At 39.0% G+C, this 14,866-nt stretch overlaps 1 protein-coding gene across 3 annotated transcripts in view; it reads right to left on the bottom strand.

Moving 5' to 3' along the window:
* The window catches only part of EPHA3 (EPH receptor A3), a 401,167-nt gene that overhangs the window by 155,529 nt on the left and 230,772 nt on the right, over positions 1–14,866 (bottom strand). For all 3 annotated transcript variants that reach the window (XM_002716757.5, XM_008267088.4, XM_051819167.2), the window contains exons 4-5: positions 8,011–8,166; positions 6,960–7,295 (exon numbers count right to left, since the gene is read on the bottom strand). In XM_002716757.5, the coding sequence (XP_002716803.2) occupies positions 6,960–7,295; positions 8,011–8,166 (492 nt within the window). The remainder of the gene's footprint in view (positions 1–6,959; positions 7,296–8,010; positions 8,167–14,866) is intronic.

Genomic DNA, 14,866 nt, shown 5'->3' with positions numbered 1-14,866 from the left:
TTTGCTGGTCTACGCCCCACTTGACCTCAATGTCTCAAGGGTGGGCCAGGCTCAAGCCAGGTACCTGGAAGGCCATCTTGGTGTTCCACATGGGCAGAAGAGACTCAAGCACTAATACCTTCTTTCGCTAGTTTCCCAGGTTCATTAGCAAGGAGCTGGATCAGAAGTGGAGCAGGCAGGGCTCAAACCAGCTCTCACAGTGCAGCAGCTTAACCTTTTACACCACAATCCTGTCTATATGGCTCAACATTTAAAAAATGACTATTTAGATTTAAATATAATCATTCACTGTTGCATTTATTATAACATTAATACTCATTAAAATCCAATGATGTCATTTATCTGTTTCATTCTTTCATGGTAATTTAGCCATTCAATTGCTAAGAAAAATACTTATTTGTCCACTCCTTACTCTTTTCTAGATTAAATATTTAAAACATAGATTGAATGAGGTTATTCTTCCAAATTGTTTATCTTTACCCAGTATTCTATCATCTAATTTTCAAGTTATTTCACAATACGATTTCCCGTTACTTCTAAACAGGAGCCAGTCTCTCTTCCCAGTCTAGTCTTCCTGTTATTCAGAGAACTAAATTCCAGGATTCTGGTAAAATACTTCCATGTCTTCATAATTATTTGGTTTATTTCTAGTTCTCAAATTATATCTAAGGTCATTGCTTTAAATGGTTCAATTAAAATCCTTGAACCAGGGTCAGCATTATGGCGTAGCAAGTAGCACTGTCACCTGCAGTGCCAGCATCCCATATTGTCATGCTCCATTTCTGATCCAGATCCCCACAAATGGCCTGGGAAAAGCAGCAGAAGATGGCCCAAATGTTTGCACCCTGCCACCCACATGGGAGACTCAGATAAAGCTCCTGGATCCCAGTTTTGGCCTGACTCAGTTCTGGCAATTGGGGCCATCTGGGATTAAACCAGCATATGGAAGACCTCTCTCTGTCCCCATTTCTCTGTAATTCTTTCAAGTAAATAAATAAATCTTTTTAAAAAATAAAACTCTGAACTACCACTTCCTAATTCAATTATTTACATAGTATATTGTGAAAGTTTATTATTTTTTAAAAGATTTACTTATTTATTTGAAGACTTAAATGGAGAGAAGCAGAGGCAGAGAGAGAGAGGTCTTCCATCCAATGGTTCACTCCCCAGATGGCCGCAATGGCCGGAAATGCGCCTATCCGAAGCCAGAAGCCAGAAGCTTCTTCTGGGTCTACCATGTGAGCTGGATCACAAGTGGAGCAGCTGGGACACGAACTGGCACCCAGATGGGATGCTGGCACTGTAGGTGGAGATTTTACCAAATATGCCACAGAGCCGACCCTGAAAGTTTATTTGATTCATATATTTTTTGAAGAATCTATACTTAGATTGTAAATTTTTGCATAGCTGGGAGCAAATATTATAAGAACATGAAAGAGGCATTGAAATATATTTATTGATCCATTCAATCTTTCTACAAACATCTTAGTGGGAAGAAGCTGCTGAGCAGTATGATATTTTGACAATATATTTTAGTTCCAATTCTTTTAGAATCTCAAAATTATTTAAAGAACATTATTATAATTCATTAAATTTTTATTTATAGTTGCTTAGAGGAATTGAAAATTACATTCTAATGTGAAGAAAAAGGCATGAGGATTTAAAACAATGCAAGGAAAATATCAGAACCATGTGTGAACTAAATGTGGAAAATGAGTCAAAGATGATTCTAAATGTTAGAATCCGGTAAGCTGGGAGAAATCCTAGATTTACTGCTAGGTAGGAAAAAAATAAGGAGAAAACACAGATTAAGGGACAACATGCTGTAGTTTTCAGATGATGGAAGTTCTCATTAGTCATTAATTCATTTAATAAATATTTAAATTATACAATGTGCTAGAAAGTATTATACTAATTCCTCAAATGCAAATGTGAACATTCCAATTCCATTCCCTAATGGAGTCTGCATTCTCCCTAACAATTGCATTTAATTGGATATAAAGATGCACTTAGGAAATTCTTACTTGTCCTCTGGTGGAAATCATAATAGAGGGAGAGAACGAAACAGACTTCAGTGCAGGAGTGAAAGGGAACACATACAAGTGAGAGAATAAAGATAGGAGGAAGGATTACTTTATGAAAAAATCTAATTGTAGACTGGAAATTTAGAGAAACTGAAATGGTGAAGTAGTCAATTTATAACATGTGCACACATGCACATTTGGCTAATGTTGTTGGTGCTGCCGGTGTTATTTATTTATTTATGCCCTCATCTAAGATAAAGATGACTTTGCAACCTAAAAGGCAAAAGAGGGGCTGTCATTATGTCATAGCTGCTTGAGTCTCCACCTCCTGCAGCGCCAGCATCCCATATGGGCTCTGCTTCTGATCCAGCTCTCTGCTGGAACACCTGGGAAAGCAGTGAAAGATAGTCCAAGTGCTTGGGCCCCTGCACCCCTGTTAGGAACCTGGATGAGGATCCTGGCTCCTGGTTTTGACCTGGCTCAGCCATGGTCATTGTGATCATTTGGGAAGTGAACCAGCAGATAGAAGACTTTCTCTCTCTCTCTCTCTCTCTCTCTGTCTCTCTCTGTCTCTCTCTCTCTCTCTTTCAATAAATAAACAAGTCTAAAAAAAAAAAAAGGCAAGGCTGGCGCCTCGGCTCACTGGGCTAATCCTCTGCCTGCGGTGCCAGCACCCTGGGTTCTACTCCCGGTTGGGGCGCCGTATTCTGTCCCGGTCTCTCCTCTTCCAGTCCAGCTCTCTTCTGTGGCCCAGGAAAGCAGTGGAGGATGGCCCAGGTTCTTGGGCCCTGCACCTGCATGGCAGACCAGGAGGAAGCACCTGGCTCCTGGCTTCGGATCTGGGCAGTACTCCGGCCGTAGTGGCCATTTGAGGGGTGAGCCAATGGAGGGAGGACCTTTCTCTCTGTCTCTCTCTTTCACTGTCTAACTCTGCCTGTCAAAAAAATGCAAAAGAAATAGTGGGCAAAAGAGGGCTAGCTAAAGATACTAGAGGAGTAAGGGATTCTTTTGAGAGCATGTTGTTTAGAGTCCGGGATCCACGGGAGTTAGCGAGTACAGATGAGGAGAAAGAGACTGAGAACAGGGAGACAACTTCTTCTTTTCCTTCTGAAACATGGCTTTAATAAGTTAGCCAGGAAAATTACCTGCGAAGAATGAGGGAGTAGAGAATGGGGTTAGGTTTTTGGAAGGGTGGAGTTGCTAAGGAAGATCTCCTGCAGGATACCCCTAAGAAACCCCGTGAATGAGTGACAGAGCAACAAGGAGCAGGTTCACTGCTGGTGGCATAGGTTAGCGCAGATTTTCCCAACAAGGACCCTCTCTGTATACTAGGCAACACCACTCTTTGTAGCTTCTTGGAGTGAATCATAGGTGAGCAGAAAGTGTGGGAGAATAGGACCTGGAAGTGGACTAGGATTTAAGAGATATACACAGAAGTTTGGTTTGTTTTTTTTTTTTTTTGGTGAAATACTTGGATCTCAGTTTCTTCAGCAGTATGATAGGGCCAACAGTGGACCTCAAAAGTCAAACCCAGAAATTGCCTGTCAGTGGCTCTTATTCTAAGCTGTGGTCATTATATGCTGGAGTTTTATGAAACAGGGCACATTCACTAATAGAGTTCAGAATGAACAGAGATAAATATTCCACTAGTGGAATGATTGTTTCCAGAGTGAAAAGATAAATATTCTCATTTTAAGTAAGAGAACCAAAAACAATACCAATTTACACCATTATTACTTTGAAGATTTTTTTTTTCCATCTGCAATTCTGCCTATTCACAAGTTTGACTAATGGATTCATGGAAATAATCTTTGTAAGGAGACTGCATTCCACCTCACCGGCATGCTTAGTGCAAGTATTGAAGGCGGAGGAAAAAATGTCTAAACTTACAACACAATCCTGTACAATTTAGAAGGCGCCTTATCATGTGGCCATCACAGGGCTTTCACAATGTAATCAAAGAAGAATCAACAAACTCAATCTCACAAACTAAATGGAAAGAGACACATTCATGTTTCCCCTTTATATTGGTGTCAAAGATAGAGAGACCAGAAGGAATTTAAATACCGTAGCATCATATCTGTCACAGACATATCCTTACAGTGCTAAAGAGCTCATTTTTCAAGGCTACCAGTCCATTAACCTTCACAAGAACAAGAATAAAAGCAAAACAAAGAAACACTCCCTGTAGAAATGGGATTGCTTCTAATCATGCTGATATATCTTACTCAGGGGACTTGAAGATAGAACTAAGAACTGCTTCTCTCCAGACACACAAAATGATACAGACACCCTGAAAATAAATATATCAAGTGCCTCATGGTACATTTTGTAGATAAATTTGTGATTTAAAAAAAAATGGCAGTGGGGTTAGGGAGAGTAACTGATATCACCTCTGCTGAATCTCCGTCTCAAGCTGTGATTTGTAACTGGGAGGGCCAAAGTATCAACCCCATTTATTGTTTAATGTCTTGGCCTGTTCTAGGTTGCCACTTTGCGTAGATTCATTCACAGTATATATTTGAAACTGTTAGTTTCCCTGATAAATGCATTGTCAGAAAGCCAGAGGGGAATGATAAGATACGAAATAGGGAGCTCTTGCTTGTTTTTATACGTATCTGTTTGACTTAAGAGATAATTATAACACAAATTGATGTTCCTATTTTAAGCAAGGCAGTAAATCAGCTTGAAATATAGGTTTTGGGAAAGCTGTTTGGTACATCATTATAATTTTTTGAAATGCCAACATTCACTGGACGTGAAAACACATAATCATGTGATATATAGCAATGATGTTACTTGTGTTTTCTCCAGAAGTTAGTTAAGATATACTTAGGTTAGAAATGTTTAAATGCTGTTGGTTAAATCATTTAGGATCAATTAACTGAAGCAAAGAAAAGCATGTGCTGCTTGGTCTACAGCTTCAAGAGAGAAAAATTTCTAATTCAGTAAGCAAGATTAAAATAATGATTCAGTATACTTCATTTCAAAGTCATGTGTTTCTCACAAATGAATTTTATCAGCATGAGACAAAGTTAAGTGTATACCTTTTATCCATATATGTGGCTAGAAGTAAAGTATGAACAAAAGAGGAATTTGGAATTAGAAAGATACATATTTGAACATGGACTTTGCCAGGGGTTATATTAGAAATATGTATCAACTGGCATGCAGGGACATGGCCTCTGGAGAGAGAGGGGTACAAGTGCGAGGCCCCTGAGACCTCTGGTATGCCAGGATTTATCCTTTCAGCTGCCGGATCATTCAAAGGACAGAGTGGACCTGATAAACTAAGTTTCAGGAGTTCTTCAGCCTATTTGAGAAATTAATCAGGATAGATGCCTTTCTAATACCAAGCTGCAGGAGCAGATAAAACTTTGTCTAACTAGTGCAGAAATTGATCAAAATTGTCTGGCAAAGTTATGTTGGTACATAATTACTGAGTACTAATCTGGGATCACCTTTGTTAATTGTGTGTCCTTGGAAGTTGAACTAAACTTCCTGAACCAGCCAAGTGAGAGAACGGATCTAGTGAGGTTTTCTTTTTTTAAGCTAGTTATTTGGCTGATAAAAGATCACTTCCAGCTGATGGTAGAGTTTAGTTATCTCTGCTTTACTTTTGCCTACAGCATCCTGCATACATGCTGATAATACCTGAGAAAACAATGATGTCCACTAGATACAACGGGGATTTCCATAATTTAAGCCAAACGCAGAGCAGAATCGAAGCTTACACTCAATCCTGATTTCCACCTCAGAGGTGAGCCTGGCTGGGACCAGACAGGAACATCTTCGTTCCAGTTAAAGCATTCTCGGTGTGGCATTCTGTCTCTTTTTTCTGTTTTATTTATTTTTACTCCAGCATTGATTGGTTTACTTATAAATAATATGTCTGAACTGAACCACTTGGAATGTATCCCTAATCATACATTATGTAGCAACAATTATGCACAAACAGTATCAATCATCTTAACCTCACAAAGCTGTGTTGATTATTCATTTGCAGTTTCCAATATTGAAAAATGATTGTCATATCTCAAATGGGTATCATGTATATATAAATTATATTCCATTTACATTTCAGAAAATCATAATTAAAATTCCATAAGTAATATCATATCAATTAATCCACATGGAGGATGAAAATTTTGATTGAAAGAACATGATTTACTAATAATAGAGAAGTTGTGGCTATAAGAAATACAAGAAATTTCTATACTTGATTAGTTTTCCATTTGATATCAAAGGGTCCTTTTTTGCTTATAACCACCAAAGCAGAAATTTCCTTTTTCATTTGGTGAAAGTTTGTCAGTGGAAAACGTGGTTGGAGAAATCACTTATCTAATCATATCTGGGAATAAGATTAAAATTATTCCAATTATTCTTGACCAAGTCATCTTTCCATTATATTTCTCCATAAACTTCATATTTAAAATGTATTAACACAAGCCTATTTTAAATTAATTTTATTTCTTAATTTTAACTAAGCAGAGCTACAAAACTATAATACTTGGAGTTCCTTTGGAACATAAAGTAACTACAAACCTGTGTCACAAGCCAAATGTAATAGAAATAAAAATATTTGCAATTTAAAATAACCTACATATCCTTTCCGAAACCAGAGTTCAATGCATGTTAGGTTCTTTGAAATGTGAAAAAGTTCCAAAGATCCCCACAACTACTATTCAGACCCAAACATTTGAGAATACCAAATTGGGAAGCAACGAGTATAAACTATTTTAAAATTCAGTTTGTCAATGTGTTTCTTCTCCATTGAAAAATTAGGTTGAATTTACCTTAACTGTTTAAATTTGATAAAAGAGAATATTTGGGGGCCCCTTCCATACCTTTTTTCCCTCCCCTTTCCCACCGTCTGCCAGCGCCATCATTGCTCAGACTTACTATGGGAGGGGCAGGAAGCATCAGGGTACTCACCAGCCTGATTAGTTGTGATGCTCACTGCAGCAAATTGCCTTGGTGGAGAGCTCAGCTCTGACACTCCATTAATGGCATCAATCTCAAAGGTGTAGTTAGTGTGTGCCAGGAGGTCTGTCACTGTCACAGTGGTGTTGGTGAGACCAAACTGTCGAGGGAGGAAGCGGACATGTGGGCTGCATGGTTCACACTGTTTTACATTCCACCCACATTTTTTACATATGATGTTGAAGGTAACATCTTTCCGGCCTCCTGTGTCCAGGGGCCAACTCCAGTCCAGGATAACGGAGGTCTCGTTTATATTAGAGATAACATTTCTTGGTGCAGATGGAGGTCCTGCAAAGCAGTTCAACAAAGATTAATGAGGCTCACTTCTGTTTTCTACTACAAGGGAAATAGATAATTTACAATGGAATTCAAAGTGCTAAATAACCATCCTGTCTTTATTATCTACTTTTAGTTCATCCTTAGAGGATTCATAAGATTTTAGACGTATGGGTACAGAAGCGTTTGAAAGGGGGAGTTTAGCTCAAGGTTGAGGAGGCAGTCACAAAGTCCAATGAAAGAATTTACCACCAAGTTCAATACCCTTGTGAATAGTTATGAAAACTTTAGTATTACTTTTATAAATCTTAGTCCATTTTCCCTCTGACCTGTGACCAACATATGGCAAGAGGGAACACAAATGTAAAAGCAAATCCCTCTGCCTATAACCTCCCCTAGCCTGTCAAACATATTGCAAGTTCTAAAACAAGATACATAAAATTTTCATTCTTTCTGAAGACCCCATTGCAGGAAGTGCTTTAAAAACTAATTCATTTTGTGTGATCCATGTTGTATTTGTGGTGAGCCAAGCATGCAGAGTGAAGCAGAGAAAGCTTGCAGTTTGCACATGGATGACAGAAGGAAATGCGCCAAATGCTACAAACACACACGCACAACAGACAAACAAAAGCCACCAAACAAATAGCACAATAACAAGAAGGAAACAAAACAAAACAATACAAACCAAAACAAACATGCAGGCATGGTTTGCAGCAAAACTACTCACGGGTACAAGCCATGGATGGAGGATCTTTGTCTGCTCGGAAGTAATTATTCTCACACCTGCAGTTCACTGAACCATCTTCATGAGTAGAACTATGAGGTGGGCACTTGGCGCACTTCAAGTTCCCGTCTGAAGCCTTGTAGAAGCCTGGTCGACAAGCTACAAGCAAAATGATTCTTTTAAAGTGCTGTGCTAACTTTGAGTATCTATTTTGAAATCACATATAAACTGATCTTAGAATTCATTAGGAATAAAAATCAATTTTTTTCCTTCCTAAATTTACAGAAGCAAGTAATACAGCCCAGTGTGGTTTTTCTACTGTACATTTGAATTTGCACCAAATGTTAACGGAAAAAAAAAAGATTTAAATTATTTTGGCACTGGAACATGATGAAATTTCCAGCTTGTGTTTTCACAGCTTTACTTGGCATTGGAGTATTTGTGAGAAAATAAAGCAAAATTATGTCACCATGTAGTTATTCCCTTTTTCAGATGTGATGCAATGCTTATAGTATCTGTACTGTAGTTAGCAGTATATTACATGTTGACTTGCTTTCTACTGCTTGATGTATGTATAACTTCATCCCACAAATGACAAACAACTAAGCTAGAAATCCATGGTTTCCTGTATAATCTAAGATTCATGGTACATGATTTCCAGTGGTTATCATGAGTTTTTCTGACTTTATAATATTATTCCTTAATATCTATGGCAATAGCCTAAAATAAAAAGTTAAATATATTCCCTGTCTTTATTTGAAACATTATGTAAGGTACAGTTTCAATTTAAACAAACACACCTGTGAAGGTTACTAGATTAAAAACTATTCTAATAACTTTGTTATGTTTTCCTGTTTTTCCATTTCTCTACATGGTATACTTTTTGTAAGATCAATGGTTTGGTTATTGAATGTTGATTTCAGCTTACCGTGTAGTATTCACCACCCATCTACTGTTTTGACAGATAGGCCTCCACTACATTATTTTTAGTTAGTTTGATAGAAAATTCAAAATGCTATACTGTTTCCTTTAATGCATTCTCTTAATTATATTGAGGGTGGTAATCACAGTGAACATCTTAACAAGATGTCTCTGGGCATTTCTTTGAGGAAGGAATTCAGGGTGCAAATTTTGGATTTCCTCCAGTTGATCTTTGAAAATGAAAAATTTTAAAACCTCTAAAACTCAATTTCAGTGCTACATAGAGGTGGATGGTTGAAAGTGCTTACATATAGACTAGGCCTTACAAATATTCACTAAACAACTCTGTATTTCATGATTACTAAACACTTTTCTGGAAGGTAACATGTTACATCCATTGAAGAACCTTCTTGCTGAAATTTTCTTTAAATAAAACAAGAGAAAAACATTATAAATGAAAGTATTAGAATAACTTTTAGTCTTACTTCTAGTCTTACTGCTTGCCACTGAGAATGGCTACCTGAGGACCATCTTAAAGAATGCTGAACTTTTGATGTCACTTTGAGAGTAACTCAAATTTTAATGACCTAACCAAACATGAATTAGGGTTACTAAGTTTTTAGTATTGTTTTTAAGCACTGGTTAGAAACTTCCACTCATACATCATATTGCCTTTTAGGGGGAAATGATAAAAACTATAAACGAACCATACACTTAACTTCTGGTTTCAATTTAGCTCATCATTGGTGTCTTTGAATTTGGAAGAGGGCATTGCTGAGTCTTTAAAAGATAAAGTGGCAGGGCTCCCATGTGCTCAGTTATTATGTTTGCTTGTAAGTTTATCTGTGTGTGGTTTTTTTCAGGCTTCTATGTTTTTTACCACACTTGGCATAAAGGTATTCAGTAAACAATCACTTTTTGTTAATATTATAAATGCCAGGATATGTGATACTTAAAGAAGACAATCACATAATCACTTTATAGCTACAGCACAGTTTATTAGGATTACTGTTAATAAACATAGAAGTGAAGAATGTGACCCAAACTAGCCTTAGAGATGATGGTAATACAAGATAAGCAAGCACAAACACAGATGGTTTAATAAATATTTTCCAGGCAGCTACTCTTATTCAGGCTCCTTGACAGCCATGAAGATACAATCCTTCTAATTCTGTCTACACCAAAAGGTCTCGTGCAGTAGAAAGTGGGCAGCAGGTGTTTAATACAGACCACATTGAAGAAGCACTCCATCTTGACTGGGTGGTTAGGAGAGGCTCCACAGGAGCGCTATTTGAGAAAGATCATGGCAAGATAGTGGGGTGGCCAGTAAGGAGTGTAATTAAATATACAAACAGATCAACGTGAAAAGACAAGCTGTTCTGTAGAAGAATGTGCCAAGTACTGTTGATTATATACCCAATATACAAGCCCTATTTCCTGTTTGCTAATAGATTCCTGATTTTCATTCAGAATTGTACCCACCCAAGTACTCCCTTACTCAGACTTCACAGCATTTCAAAATAAATGGCCAAAGTTAAAACCAAAACAACAGCCAAAGACATAGAAACAGAAATCTGATGGAAGTCTTTGAGGTACCTCTTTTATGTTCTAATAGGATTGCTCAAATGCAACTGAAGCCACTCCTTATATGTCACTGACTATAGATATTACAGTGAAAATCACTCCTGCTTACATGTGACACTGAGTTTATGGCCATGACAAGCAGAGTGACACATGCCATGCACTTGATGACTCTACAAGAACCTCGCTCAAGATGTCATATAATATCAGAAAGATAACACCTTCATTGTTTGAGACACTGAGGATGTCCAGTGGGGGGTCTGTGGGCCCCTCAGACGTAGGTAGAATATCTTTCACAAGCAGGCTGCCAGCAATGTCAGTAAAGTTTGTTTCCAGACCAGCTTGCATCTCCCCCACTAATGGCTCCTTGTGCTGCATGTGTGACCGAGTGGTTTTAAATTACACCTTTGGGGGGCTGGCACTGTGGCATAATGGATAAAGCCACCACCTGCAGTGCCTGCATTTTTTTTTTTTTTACAGGCAGAGTGGACAGTGAGAGAGAGAGAGAGAGAGAGAGTGACAAAGAGAGGTCTTCCTTTGCCCTTGGTTCACCCTCCAATGGACGCCGCGGCCGGCGCATTGCGCTGATCCGAAGCCAGGAGCCAGGTGCTTCTCCTGGTCTCCCATGCGGGTACAGGGCCCAAGGACTTGGGCCATCCTCCATTGCACTCCTGGGCCATAGCAGAGGGCTGGCCTGGAAGAGGGGCAACCGGGACAGAATCCAGGGCCCCGACCGGGACTAGAACCCGGTGTGCCAGTGCTGCAAGGCAGAGGATTAGCCTATTTAGCCGTGGCGCCGGCCACTACTCCACTTCTGATCCACCTCTCTGCTATGGCTTGGGAAAGCAGTAGAGGTGGTCCAAATCCTTGGGCCCCTGCACCCACTGGGAGACCTAAAAGAAGTTCTTGGCTCCTGGCTTCAGATCAGCCCAGCTCTGGCCATTGCAGCCATCTGGGGAGTGAACCAGCAGATGGAAGACCTCTCTCTCTCTGCCTTTCCTTCTCTGTCTATGTAACTCTGACTTTCAAATAAATAAACAAATCTTAAAAAAAAATTACACCTTAGGGACAGCGCTGTAGCATAGCAGGGTAAAGCTGCCAGCTGCAGTACTAGCATCCCATATGGGAGCCAGTTCGAGTCCCAGCTGCGGAGTGAAGCAGCAGATGGAAGACCTCTCTATCTCTCTGCCTCTGCCTCTCTGTAACTCTGCCTTTCAAATAAATAAATCTCTTAAAAATAAATGGAGGAATCTGGAACACATCATGCTGAGTGAAATAAGCCAGTCCCAAAGGGACAAATACCATATGTTCTCCCTGATCGGTGACGACTGACTGAACACCAAGAGGGAAACCTGTTGGAGTGAGGTGGACACTATGGGGAACGGTGGCTTGATCAGCATAGCCCTGACTGTTAATGAACAACTTAATACATTATCCCTCTTAGTAGTTTTTTTTGTCTGTTCTACTTAATATGACTGGTTTAGTTCTGTAATTGATGCACAGTTATTCTTAAGTGTTGAAATTTAACTGAAATGTGATCCCTGTTGAACATGGGAGTGGGAATGGGAGAGGGAAGAGATGTATAATTTGGGACATGCTCAGGCTGACTTGCCCCAAGTGGTGGAGTTGGAAGCATACCAGGGGATTCCAATTCAATCCCATCGAGGTGGCATGTATCAATGCCATCTCACTGTTCCAGGTGATCAATTTCAGTTCACAGTTGGTCATGGTGGAGGGACTGGGAGTCAAAGGGAGCACATAGACAAGTCTAGTACCTGCTAACGCTAACTGATGGAGTAAATAAAGGGGAGAGTGATCCAACATGGGAAGTGAGATACTCAGCAGACTCATAGAATGGCAGATGTCCTAAATAGCACTCTGGCCTCAGAATCAGCCCTAAAGGCATTCGGATCTGGCTGAAAAGCCCATGAGAGTATTTCCAGCATGGAAAGCCAAGACACTCTGGCAAAAGATCTCTGCGAGTGAGATCCCAATGGAAAGAACAGGTCTTCAAAGAAGGAGGTACCTTTCTCTGAAGGGAGGAGAGAACCTCCACTTTGACTATGACCTTGTCTAAACAAGATAAGAGTCGGAGAACCCAGAGGGCTTCCATAGCCTTGGAAACTCATGACTGGAGCATAGGGAGATTACTGATGCCATAGACAGGAGTGTCAATTGGTAAAGTCAACAACAGGAGTCACTGTGCACTTACTCCTCATGTAGGATCTCTATCCTTGATGTGCTGTACATTGAGATTTAATGCTATAACGAGTACTCAAACAATATATTTCACTTTGTGTTTCTATGGGGGTGCAAACTGTTGAAATCCTTACTTAATGCATACTAAACTGATCCTCTGTAAAAAAAAAAAAAAAGAAATTATCAACTCCCAACTTGACTCTCACTGGGATTAAACATGACAATAGGTCTGCTCTGATTTCATCATCATTTAAAAAAAATCATCTATTATTTTTCACTTTATGTTTCTGTGTGGGAGCAAAGTGTTGAAATCCATACTTAATGTATACTAAGCTGATCTTCTGTATATTAAGATAATCGAAAATGAATCTTGATGTGAATGGAAGGGGAGAGGGAGTGGGAAAGGGGAGGGTTGTGGGTGGGAAGGACGGTATGGGGGGGAAGCCATTGTAATCCATAATACGTACTTTGGAAATTTATATTTATTAAATAAAAGTTAAAAAAAAATAAATAAATAAATTATACCTTCATGTTAGTTATAATCTTCCACTCAGAGCTAGCAGAGGAGTGGGCTGAGCCCCTAAGAAGTATCGTACTGTCTCCAAAAGACCCTTGCTATCTCCATGAGCCCCAAGTCAGTCAACATACAGTATGAGAAACTCCCATCCGAGGGGCACACGCTTAGAATGCCTTTAAAACTCTTGGTACTTCCTAACAGTGAGTGTCCCTCTCAGGCACTCCACCTCTTGGACCAGAAGCTTTTCTGTCCCTTGCCAATCAAACAACAGTTTCTACTTCTTTGCAAGTTGTCTCCTGGCTTTTTATTTCTATACTGGGCTGAGGAAAAGAACCTAGGAAACTCTCTCCAGCAACCACTCTCCACTCTAAGACTAGTAACAGACACTTGTTTCAGAAAGCATTCATAATGACATAAAAAGACAGAGAACTCAGTTGAAATGTACTAATTGAACAGAATTACTTGCATGAAGTGCCTAAAAAGATTAGAAGAAATCCCATTCACCAGTATGAGTATCTTACAATCTGCATCTAAAGGCACCAGGGTCTAGAAGGTTAAGTGACACACAGTTGTGAGAAAGCCTTGGCATCTGCTAGCACTGGATAGCTGACAGGCTGTAGCCACGGATTTGTAGATACTCACTGAGTGTCAACTACATGTCAAGTACAATGCTAGCTTCATAACAGTACCTTAATTGTTACATAGGTCTTTACTGTTTCTAAAAAACTTTCATATGCACCACCTCAACTGAATCTTATAGTAGTTCTGTTGAAATTACTAGGGTAGATATTAATCTGCTTATTTTACAGCCAGGACAACAGGAGCACAAATGGAAAGAGTAATGAGCCTGAGATAACAAGACAACTCCGTGTACAGATTGAACAAGGAAGAGACCTTTCTATTTTAGCTTCATATAAATCAATCACTGAAAGTAAATTACACTAAAAGAGATTAGCCATTTCCCTACCAATTCTAAACTGCTGATATAATATTGAATAGTCATCTGAAATTACTTGAAAAATTTTATGTCTTTCTTATTAGAACAATTTAAGAAACAATAATATCCTCTTGGACTTTTCTTCCTTTAGGATATTCTATTTGATGCCTAACATGGTTTGTGCAGATGGAAAAGTGTTTATTTTGTTGGAAAGGCAATGGGAGTTTGTAAACTTCAAGATAGGGTGACACACTGTATTTGGGCAGCACATTAGCAAAATTTCCCTTTATTGCTACTAGTACAGTCTCTAAATTTTCCACCCAAACTGTTCAACAAGTTGGAGAATACAGTGGAAGAAGAGTGCTAAACAAATGGTAGTTCAAAAGTTTGTGGGAAATGGAGTTTAAAAATAGTTCACGTTTTCCACAAAGCTTTTGAACATTCCTCATATATTCATGAATAAAAATATTATTATCCTGGAGGACACACTGATGAAAATGTGTAAATGGAGAATTTTGTATAACAAGTTCAACTGTAAATTTATTCCACCCAGAAACAATTCTCTCTCCACTGCAGTAGATCACATGTGTTTAAGTCCCATTCTATCTACTATGCCTTTTCATTCTTCCAAAAATATCCTCAAGGAAATATTTGAGACTTCACCTCTGAGGAGCATAAATACATGTGTTTTATTATCATTGCTT

Source organism: Oryctolagus cuniculus, chromosome 4 (genome assembly GCF_964237555.1).
Source record: "Oryctolagus cuniculus chromosome 4, mOryCun1.1, whole genome shotgun sequence".
NCBI classification, from domain to species: Eukaryota; Metazoa; Chordata; class Mammalia; order Lagomorpha; family Leporidae; genus Oryctolagus; species Oryctolagus cuniculus.
Note: the sequence above shows the minus strand (reverse complement) of the source record. Positions and strands in the feature narration are given on the sequence as shown.